This window comes from Buceros rhinoceros, unplaced genomic scaffold, assembly GCF_000710305.1.
Source record: "Buceros rhinoceros silvestris isolate BGI_N320 unplaced genomic scaffold, ASM71030v1 scaffold9011, whole genome shotgun sequence".
Taxonomy (NCBI): Eukaryota; Metazoa; Chordata; class Aves; order Bucerotiformes; family Bucerotidae; genus Buceros; species Buceros rhinoceros.
Genome location: NW_010395924.1, coordinates 30,227 through 41,644, shown reverse-complemented (window position 1 = coordinate 41,644; position 11,418 = coordinate 30,227). Strand labels below are relative to the sequence as shown.

At 37.9% G+C, this 11,418-nt stretch overlaps 1 protein-coding gene across 2 annotated transcripts in view; it reads left to right on the top strand.

Annotated features, from left to right (window-relative positions):
* SCFD1 (sec1 family domain containing 1) overlaps positions 1-10,233 on the top strand; it is a 47,089-nt gene extending 36,856 nt beyond the window's left edge. For both annotated transcript variants that reach the window (XM_010145709.1, XM_010145710.1), the window contains 5 exons: positions 1,469-1,521; positions 3,983-4,016; positions 5,282-5,347; positions 8,954-9,022; positions 10,060-10,233. In XM_010145709.1, the coding sequence (XP_010144011.1) occupies positions 1,469-1,521; positions 3,983-4,016; positions 5,282-5,347; positions 8,954-9,022; positions 10,060-10,083 (246 nt within the window). In that variant the 3' untranslated portion in view covers positions 10,084-10,233. The remainder of the gene's footprint in view (positions 1-1,468; positions 1,522-3,982; positions 4,017-5,281; positions 5,348-8,953; positions 9,023-10,059) is intronic.
* The last annotated feature ends 1,185 nt before the right edge of the window (positions 10,234-11,418 follow it).

The following is an 11,418-nucleotide window of genomic DNA, read 5'->3' as shown; positions in this document are numbered from 1 at the left end:
ATGGTGTCTTTAAACAACAATAAAAATAAACTAGCTTATCACACTCCTACTTTACTACTTCTCATGTGTCTACTTACACAAACCCACACAAGAAAACACAGCAGTAATACATTCAGGAGGAAATGTTTGTGATACTATATTTTAACTCTGATTTTAGTTCTGTCATTCATCCGTAATTCGTCCTAACAAGCAGGGAAGCTGCAGCTTCCCTGTTTATCCGAGTTAAAGGTTTCTCAGGTACCACTTTTAGCCTGAAAGTATCTGTCCATTCCCAGCTCTCTCACTGCTTCAAAGTCACTCTATCACCTTTATGTACAAGGCTGCCAAAATCATGAATGCTGGCAGACTTTATAAATGCAGCTGAAATTCCCGGCGGAGCGTTTTAAAGCATTTTAGAGGGTCAGTGTGAAATTAGATCTAAATTGTATTTTTTAAAAAGCCAAACTTGAGAATAAGAGACGTATTTCATGTAATTACATGAAAGTCCTTAGCATCAAACAGATTTATTTCCCTTGTGTGTAACCACCACATGTATGCTAAATATTTTGTAGTTTCAGAGATAAAATTATAAATTCCTCAGGTAATATGTCTGCTACTCAGGAATTATTTCTGCTCTACAGAGTCATTGAAACAGAGGGATCTTGCATGTAAGCACCCAGATAAAATCAGCTGTAGTCCTGCACGCAGTTTATCCACAAACTAAATTTCAAAGTATGGATGAAATCTAGTATAGGAACAGAAGAAAGCCAAGTAGTTGTCAGAAGGAGTTACTAAGAAATTTTGTTTTTCATCCATAATAATTGGCCAAAATCCTGCTCGTTGCCAACAAAAATATTGGAAGCGCCTCAGTGTTTCGTGTGACGAAAAAAAATTTTGGTATAGTTTAGACAGACTTTTCAAGTTCTTATGGAACTCATTTCTTCTTCAAGAGCTTAATTTGGGTGTAATAGTAGTCATAAATCATGAAATGAAAAGGGTGAGTTACGCAACAGTAGCAGCTTTTGATCTGTCTTGTATTTAGCGTTCATTGCCGTAGAAGGGGTTTGTTTTATATTAAATCAATAGCAGATCTTTGCAGCCTGGAAAGTTTTAGCATTTAAACTAACAATGTGATGATCCTCTAAAGCTGGTAACACCTTGATTTTTCTTTCTGCATATTGCCTTTCTGTTGGGATTTATTATGCAACCAGTGTATTTTTTGGAAAGTGTGTAATAGTTAATTTTAGGTGACCCAGAAAAAAAAAGCTCATTAGGAGCCTTCATAGCTCTCTCACTGGTGTTTATTCTGTACTGGTTCATTTATGTACAAATATCGTAAACAGTAGTGGACACCGCAGCCAATTCTGAATGATGTGACTGGTGAACGGGAAATGATATTGGTTTGAATGATACTTAATGTAACAGATACAAGCAGAAGTTTATAAGCCAAAATTCTGATCTTTTGAGATAAAAACATACTTTTTAATAGGAGACAGATGACTACCGCTATTTTGACCCCAAGATGCTACGAGGCAGTGACAGGTGAGTTCACTGAGGGCTTTGCTTCTTTCCTTCTACCCTGTCAAAAGGTTAAATCAAGTTTTATTTCACTTGCCGGCTGCAAGTCACTGATTTTAATGACTAATTCAAAGTCCAGACAGTTGGTGTTGAAGGGGTTTACAATGGGAACTTGGATCAACCAGATAAATTTTATCACACTAAAGAGTAAAATCTTTTGTTCCAGTGACTGAACGTGCTGCTAGCACGTACATCGGTTCAGTCACAGGAATGTGTACTAGTATTTAGCGATAATAAATGTTAGAATTCTTTATATGGTACTGCTTGGTCTCTTTGAAACTGCGTGGGTTTTCACTGTTAAAGTCATTGAATAGTGCACCACCATTTCCTTAGCACTTTTTTTAAACAGTTAAAATTTTAATTTAAATATAACCCTTCTGTATTAATTTGTTAATAACTTTGCAAAAAATCGTTAAAAATTGGCTGCATTTGCTCTTGTATAGGCAGGTGCACATCTTCGTGTGCATATGAAGGGAGGGTTGGATGTAGTTTATTTTACCAATAAAAGAGAGGAAGAGGGATTACGCTAGAGATTTATAAATTTATGTTGTTTGTTTTGAATCTTCAACCAGTAGCTGTGGCTGATAATCTCACCTCTAATATCCTAGAAACAACGAAGATACTTTGTATGAACATATCTCCTAAAAGTAATTTTCATTGAGCCTGTGGGAAAACAATCATTCGTTTAATTTCAGGGGTTTATTACAGGATGAATATGGATGAAGTAAGTCCAAGATTGGTTTTAGTTATTTGCATTAAAATCTGTCCCTGCTTCCTCTGTTCTTGATACGTGGAAAGTATATTTCCAACAGCATAAAAACTAATAGAAAACAAATTTCAGATTATATAACAATATGTAATTATAATATATTTCGGAAAGTAGACTGTTTAATTTCAAAGAGAAGCAACTTTTGAAAGCATCAAAGAAAAAAATTGCCAATATTTTGTGTTTCATTTTAATTGCAACTTTCATTGTTTTGTTATGCTTTTGCAGCATTTTTGGAGGGTTTTGTGCAGAAGTGCAAAGTTTTTGTTTTATTAAAGCCAAAGGGTTTTTCCCATTGCTTTAAACAATCTAAATATATGCATTTACAGCAGTTCATAATTGTGCCATTCTGCGTAGCTATAATAACCATCATAGGGAAAAACTTCTAATTTCTGGTTTGGGGTTGTTCATAAACTCAAGTTCTGTTCCTTCAATCATACCTGAGCATGACAACAAAACTCTCATATGGTCATACAGGGAATGGTCTAATTATCCCATCAAATATTTATGTAGATTATTAAAAAAACATAGGTTAGTTGGCTTGACAAAATGTGACTAGTTTAAAATAACAGTATCAAATAATTAATGGAATAATATTAAGAAGTGACTGGTTTTTTTTTTTCTAGCCTACTCCTGCTGTAAGAAATGCTGGCATTTCTACCTATTGTTTTTTAAGAAGAGTAGGACCTGCATTACTGTAATTTTCTTTCTTAGCAGAGCAGTATCTTTATGGCCTGTGTAAAGCCTGCGTCAAGAATAACCAGGCCTTGCCCTCTGGAGGGACATCACAAAATACGTGTGGAATTGACGTATCATTCACCAGACGAGAGAACTGGACCAACAGTTCTACTTAGGCAGAGTCTGTAGTTCCACGACAGATCAAAAGACGTATTAGAGATGGCCGTTCCGTCTTAAAATCTTTTTTTCCTGATATGCTGGAATCTCTTTTGAGTCAATTGTGGTTGGTCACTGGGATAAAACTTGCTGAAGTAAGGGGAGAGATGAGTTGAAGGGGAAAATGCAAGGCTTTTGGTCTGTGTTAGAACGTTAAGGTGTACTTGACTAGCCCAGGGCAGGAAGGCAGCGCTGGTGTGGGAGCGAAGGGCAGGAGAGCAGACTGACTCTTCAGAGCTTGCTTTGTGGTTTTTCTCTTCCTCCTGCACGTGCAAAGTGCTGCAGGAAAAGCGGCGTCTCCCCCACTCCCTGCTCCCTCCCTTGGAGGGACTTGGACTGTGTGTTCCTGTGGAGAGGAAGAGTCCGCACCACCCAAACCAGAACTTGCCTCTTCCTCCTTAAATCACGGTCATCCTGATGTGGCTGTGACACCCAACAGCAGAACATGTACCTGCTGCCTGTAGTAGGTTTTGAGATTTAGAAGCATCAGTAAGCGTATAGTTCAAACAGCAACCTTAAAACTGAGAAGTAAAACTCCAGTTCACTCATGCATTCAGTCCTGTAGAATGAATGATTTTCCATAACACATCACGTAAATAAAATACTTGGAGAAAGAATGCAGAAGGGCAGTATATTGTTCTATTTTATAGGCTGGTCTAATATTATACAGTATTCCGTAAACATCTGTACGTGATATTATTTTGCGTATTTATATTAATGTTTGCTGAAATTTAAGTTGTAGTTTGGTTGTGTTTCTTTTCTTAGCTCAGTTCCAAGAAACAAAAATCCATTCCAGGAGGTAAGTCACGCAGAAATTATTTTTCAGTGTTCATGTGTTAAAAAAAATAAATCCTGAAGTACCAGTCATTTTTGATGATCGTGATTAAGGAATTAAGAGGTCTTGTTTGCAAAAGCCACTTACAGTAATTATATCTAGTATTAATTATAAATAGCTGTAATTCCAAAGAAGTCTTTTCATCTTCAAAGGACTATGTAAGCATTAACTAACACTGGAGGAAAAAAATCTAGAAAATTCTCCTGGAGGTGATTATAGGGATTTATTAATATCATAATTGGATCCTCAGCAATTTAAAACCCCCGTTTTGATACCAAACTTTAGAATACTCTCTAAATTTAATCCTTTGTCTGGCCTTAAACAGCAATGTTGACCACTGACTGAAGTGACAGTGTTTTAAACATTCTCTGCAGTTAAAGGAAGAAAAAAGCAAGACACCAAATGCTGCCACTTTATACAAATGCCAGTAACTTTCAGTATTTTTCAACACAAATATTTGCAAATAGCAAAAGTCTTACTTATCTGATTTTGCAACCAAGAGTCATCAGCAGAATCTTTGCCTTGGCAAAATACAAATGTCTCGGATTTCTCCTGAAGTTTCCTAATTATCCTCCTGAACAAAAGCAATACTGTGTGGTGCCATATATATGGCTAAGAAGTGGTCACAGCAAAAATGCCTGTCCTAGCATACAGTCTGTATAAAATTCATATAGTGTAGTCAAATGATTCTGGATAGTGAATGCTGACAAAAGTGGTGCAACTATTAAGTCTCCTTTTTCTATTTATTAATTGTTTTCTTTTAAATATAGGCCAGAAAATTCTGATAGCCTTTACCTGTAGTATTATAGATTATTACCAGTAGTAAGTGAGGGGAAAATAATGAGAAAATGTATTCCTTAATAACAGAAGTATTTTATTTGTGTCCGTAATTAAATCTTAAGCATCCATGAAAATAGTTTAACTGTTCTGATGGACACTGGAGACATCTCCACACAAAAAGTTAACATGTTGGAACTGCATATATGTCAAATATTTCGTAGTAGAAGATAGTGACATGTTGAAAGCTCTCAGATGCTATTCTGCATCCTGCTAAAACTCTTCTATTACCTTCTTTCAGGTGGGAAGCTACTGGTTCTGTATCTAGTTCTTAATAGACTGCAGTGTGATAGGGTGATTTTGGCTGTAGCTTATTGATTTAGTGTTTATTTTACTTCTGAAACGTAAAGAATTTGAATGCATACTCTGATCACGTGTGTGTTGCCTTTTAGGCAATAGTGTTTGTCGTTGGAGGAGGCAACTATATTGAATATCAAAATCTTATTGACTACATAAAGGTACGTGCACTTCTGTCAGTTGTATTCTGTAACTTGGTGATAGAAACCAGGTTTTCCGTAACAGTTATTACTTTTAAATTGAGCGAATAAACTGCATTCTGCTGTATTTTGTCTTCATACAGAGGAACGCATTTGAAACCTGTCAGCAGGTGTAGCTAACTGAATTAACCCACCTCCGGTACCGATACATCCAATACTGCCAGTTTGGCTGTTCATAGTGTTGCTGGGTTTTGTTTGCTGTTGTTAAATAAGGGATCTGTAGCGTATCACAGCCTTGAAAGTAAGGAGCGGCTCAGAATTCTCTAGTTTTCATAAATCTCGCGGAAGAGATACGACAGTGCTTTTCATTGTGGAACTTCCTGATGAGATCAGTTTGAAACAAGGCCTGCAGATAACAGTATCTTATTTACCGCAGTGTGACTTGAGCGCAGTGTCTGCTGTTTCAGAAGCCAGCATAGCGCAAACGCTGTGCGATCTGTCAAAGCAGAGATCAGGTTGGCATCAATATCTAAGCACTTATTTATCCACATTGAGAAGTTTTCACTATCAAGTTAACGGGAGCTCATTCTTGACGTGCTGCAGCATTTGATTCTGTGTAGAAATCCTAAGAAGTGTCATATGCACAAAGAAGAAAATATGTAACCAACTGCATAACAGATTTAATTTCTCTGGTTCCAGCTGGCCAGACCAGCAGAATACTTGTATAGCAAAAATCAGTGGATGGAGAAAAGTAACTATCATTACAATTCTTGGAGGGCAGGGGTGGATTGAAACGCTTTCTAGGATTAAAAAAATACAAAAGGAACCTTGGGAAAATTTTGAAGTAGGTGATAAATTATTCAAGAGCAGTAGCATATACTGTTCTTCCTTCCTGATCTTAATCTCATTCCTGGTATGATCGCCCTGTCCTGCGGCGGACCGAACTGAGGCTTTTCACCCAGAAGAATAAATGTGGAGCATCAGTCACTGAAATACACTTTTTCCACAAAACAAGCACAGCAGAGTTTTATTTCCAGGTAAATCCTGAAGAACTTGAAGTCAGCACATGTGTGCCAAGTTGTTTTCCCCAGGGGAAAACGGGGAACAGAGCTGGTCCGGAGAGGGGAAAGGAGAGGAAGAAGTTATATTTAAGCTCAGCTTAGCATTTATCAGTATTCTTGATAACTAATAATAGCGTTCAGCAACATGAGTATCTGTGATGTAGGTTTGTTAGTTCACACTGAAATGAAACCGAATCCCCTAGAGGCTAGTACACTCCTCTGATACGCAGCTGTGTACTGGCCGCTGAGGCGCGCTGCGTGCCCATGTGTGTACACGTGCATATACAGAGCGTTTGTACCATGACGCATTAAACACTCGGCACTTCGTGCAAAGTGGCAGGAAGCTGAAGTTTCCGAGGAATAAGGCGGCAAGCAGCAGGTCGTTTAGTAAACAGATGGAGAGGACAGAAGGAACTGGAAGTGGTAATTCCTGTCTTCAGAAGTTGGATGTAGTTGTTTTTCTGGAACCAGTGGGCAGAGGTTTCTTCATGATCAGTTGTCACAGCTGAAGGGTGCTGTATGTTTCTCAATCAGACTGTGTATGTGGTCAGTGGGAGATGACGTCCCAAAGGGGAAGACTCCCTCACCTTTATTCCACTTAAGCTGTTTGCTCTTGAGAAAACAGGGTTAATTAAAGCCTTAATTCCACCTCCCAACCCCTGGAGACTTTTCTGCCTCTCCCAGGTGACTTTTAGAGGCTTATCCAGAAAAATTTGCTTTTCCATGTGATACGCTTCCAGCATGTGTTGTTTCAACAGATGTAGCTTATTAATTATTCTAATATTAAATCAGTCTTCCTCCAGAATAAAACAGAGAAAAATCAACAGCTCTGTTCTCGCAAGCAGATACCACAAAGGTTTTATTCACTGCTTTATTTTTCTAAGCACTATCTGTGTCGCCAGTTTGCCTCTGAAAGCACAGAGAAGGTATTTTAAAACTTTTTAAAACAGGAAGCAATGATCATTCAACTTTGACATTCTGGGGTTTTTTGTAGGAGAATTAAGAGGAACCCTCAAATCCAGTTATTTGCAGTTCTACGCTAGAACGGGCTATCTCACATCATCAAAAAGCAAATATTTATAATGTCAGTAAGGCACATTGTGCCTTAAAATAAATACATTGGCCAGGTTCACTTCAGCAGGCTGAAAATGTGTCATCAAAATTGCAAGCGATGGGGAGCCTCCAAGAGGAGGCTAGCATGCTCTCTGGCCAAGAGAATTTAGCATCTCATTTGATTTCCTTTTGTAGGTGATTAGAAAGGTGCTGCTTGATAGTGTGTTCCAACCTACCACTGGCAGACGTTATCATTTATCACAAGAATTTAAAACCGAGCATGTACTGGACTTTAAAGAGTACTTTGATTTGGTTTTGTGGCAGGGGGGGTCGGGTGGGGTGAGGTTTTTTAGATGTTAAGCAGTTTCAACTTGGCTCCAATAATCATTTGGAGATAGAGCACTTTGAATGGACAAAATAATTACCTTCCAATAAAAGCATACACGTACTTAAAATTACACTTTTAGAAGAATATATGTGACAGACTGGAAGTGTACATTAATGTCTTTTAGAGCTCTCTGAAAGAAAACAGTCCCATTTCACAATTACTTCTATAGTTTAAATTTTTTTGGTATAGGCAGAAACAAATGCTATTCAATCTTCCTACTGAAAGTGGAATCTGACAAAACACCAGTTTAGATCAAAACCAGACCTGTTCAGGCATCAGGATTAAAAAAAAAACCTGGCCTGAGACATGGGAAGGTTCAAGCTCAAGATCCTGCTCAGCAACAAGAACAGTTTATTATCACAAACCACTCAAAATTAATCAAGATGAGGGCTTGAACCAGGGGAAGACTCCTTTAACAGTGCAACAGATTTCTCAAGCCTGTGCTTGAACTTTGAGGAACTGGGGATTATTAGGCCAACACTGGAATTAACCTGTCTGAAACCGGGTTCCTTAAGCTAATTTTCTGTTCCAGAATGCAAACCTAGCGCGTTGATAGCCTTGCTATCAGGCAGGCACTGTTAAACTGCAAGCTAGGTTATTCTGCATCTGATTAAATCAACACCTTGTTTCAGATTCCCTTTTTAAAAAAAGTGTAGGTATCATCCTCATATGGAAGTGAATTACAGGTTGAAGTTTTCAGGCTGTAACACAACAGAAGCAGTGAATGTGTTGTTACTGTTCCTCTCGCAGTGCCCCGTTACTCTGAGGGGTAGGGTTTGCTCAGGTGGGGTTGTTTGCTTCCCCAAGCCATTCACAGCTACATCACAGAATTCAGCATTCTAGCGAGGTTAAATATCTAAAATGCCCCATTTTCCCCCACTTTCTTTCTGCCTCTGGCTCCTCATTTTCCACTTCAATTTAATTACGTGGGTTTTTTCCTCTGGTGGAATAACCGTTCTTTTTTCAGCTAGAAATGTAAGACTGCAACACCATCAAGGTGGTGGGTTTTGTTGGGTTGGTTTGGTTTTGGTTTGTTGGGTTTTTTTTTTTTTGTATACCATTAGTTTAAGCTGCTTCTGCTACGCAGTTAAATGCTTGATTTCTTCCTGTCTTTTCTTTTTTTAGGGTAAACAAGGCAAACATGTCCTGTATGGCTGCAGTGAACTTTTTAACGCTACACAGTTTATAAAACAGGTAGGTACCTTTGATAACCTCTGTAATATTTATTAATTCTGTAACTGTGGGTTAACTTACTTACCTTTACATCGCTCCATTAATTTTTACAGAAAACCAAAATAATCTGTGAAGGGTGAATACATGTTCTTGTTATCTGTTTTCACTTGATCGAAATGGTCGTTTGTAGTCATTATTTTTCATTAACTTTTGAAGGCCTATATTGTCAATGTGAGTTCACAGGTAATGCAGGTGAACGAGTTCAAAAGAATTGCCTTAACGTAAATCCTAATGGGAAAAATGACCCGGTTTTTCTACTTGCACAAATAGCGGGTCTTTCCAGGCTTTTTTTTTTCAAGTTAAAAACTGCTATTCAAGTGTGAACTTTAAACCTTTGTCCTAAATTTTGCTATTTATAAACAGTGGCCTAGTGGGAGCTTGATGTTGTCCATGCCTATGCTAAAATCAGTCTTCTAGTGCTGTTAAAAACGTTACCATCCTCATTTCATTCTCTGTGCCTCTGTCCAATACAAATGCAAAATAAAAGTTCTTCACGGTGGTCAGCAAATAGCAGTCCTTCAGCAGCCATGACCGCCTCTGGCTTTACTTCTCAAGATGAGAAGAAATTGTTACTCAAAACTACATTTTAAACCACTAAATTAGTTCTTGTTGCACTTGAAAGAGACAAATGATACTTAGCAGCTTATAACTCGTCATTTGAAGGACACGGTTTAGGGACCCTGGCAGTGCAGGGTGAACGGTTGGATTCGATGATCTTAAAGGTCTCTTCCAACCAGGTGATTCTGTGATTCAGCTTAATTACCTTTTTTGTCGAGTTGACTGTACACTGCACCTGTACCTCTGAGATTTATTCAAATGCTAAGATTTGAAGCTCGGGTTCTCTCCTGTGAGGGTATGCATTAAATATTCTATTACCAGCATACTTGTGGTTGTAAGATACAAACAAATCTTAAAGGGTATTTACTGTGTGAGGAGGAGATTAGTTTGGCTGAAAGAGTAAGATTAGCACCTAATGGTTTCCATCTCTTCACGTTTAGCTGTCCCAGCTTGGCCAGAAATAAGACTGAAACAGCATTACCTGGACGGCGACATGACAACAGAGAATTGTTACAACATTCAGATGTCTTCATATCTGTAATTTTGTCATTATATTGAAACTTAAACCCATTTCGTTACTATGATAACCTTAAAAAAAATCTGTAATTATTATGAAAATAAACCTTAAAACCTGCTCTATTTCTGGTGGGGGTCAGTTTCACATCATTACATTTTAAATGCAGTATTAGCTGTGGGATATGGCAGAGCTGGCTGCAAAGCCCAGCATTTCCAAGGTCTTGGGTATAGTTTCTGTTACAGTAAACAAAGCAATAGCGTGAAGAAAGGGTCAAGTCAGTCTTTAGGAGAAGTGTGCTTCTTGAAAGCCAGGCTATCTTTCTTTAACAAAATTGGAAAGAGCAAGACTGCCTTTTAGGACCACAGACAGACAGCCTTAACCCAAGAGAACTACTCCTTTGCATTCTTACCCTATTACTTTACCAAAATAAACGTACTTAGATTTGTGCAGTCTTTGCTTGACGGTCCAAAGATGTACTTGAAGATACCTTCGGTACAGATTTCTGATAGAGTAATTTAGGTTTTTTCTTAAGAGAGAATTGCTTGCCTACGCAGTCATGGTTCAAACTGTAAAACTGTGACATCTTTAATAATTTTCTTCTGCACTTTTTATTGTAACTCCTTTGACTGTTACGTTTGGGATGGTACTAAGTTGTACTCACAGACCAGCTCTTAACTGTTTTATATGTACATTCTTAAAGGGCATTTTTTAACAATTCCATTAGGTAGGGGCCGTTTGCTAGTTTAGAATAATGTCATGCTACAATTAAGTTTTGCCAGTAATGATAGCTCTGGAGAGAAGGTAACAAAATTTCTTTATAGCTCTAGGTCTCTGCCTCTCTGGAAACAGCACTGCTACCGGTGCAGCAATAATATGTCTTCAAAATGAGGCCTAACATACTCAAAAAGTGAGACGGAAACACTTGCTGTGGGTTTATTAACAAACTGTGAGATGGTAAGAATTACTGGTTTACTGTGTAAAATTTTCAGCAGTGTTTTTTTGCACTAGTTCTTCAGTGTTGAATGTTAATTGTGCTCTAAAGGCAATACTTCTTCCCCAGCTAGATTTTTTTTTTTCAGAACATCTATACAAGAAATGCAGTTGCTCTGTCCCTTAAGTGTCAAAATAAAATCTGCATAATCTAGACCATGTTATCAAAAACAATGTTATTTAATTTTCTTAGCTGTGTTGTAAGCTACTCCACGCTACTACTATAAACTTCTAACTTTGCCAAGGCAATAAATACGATTTGTGGTGTTAGTTATAGTTGTTGTCTGTGAGC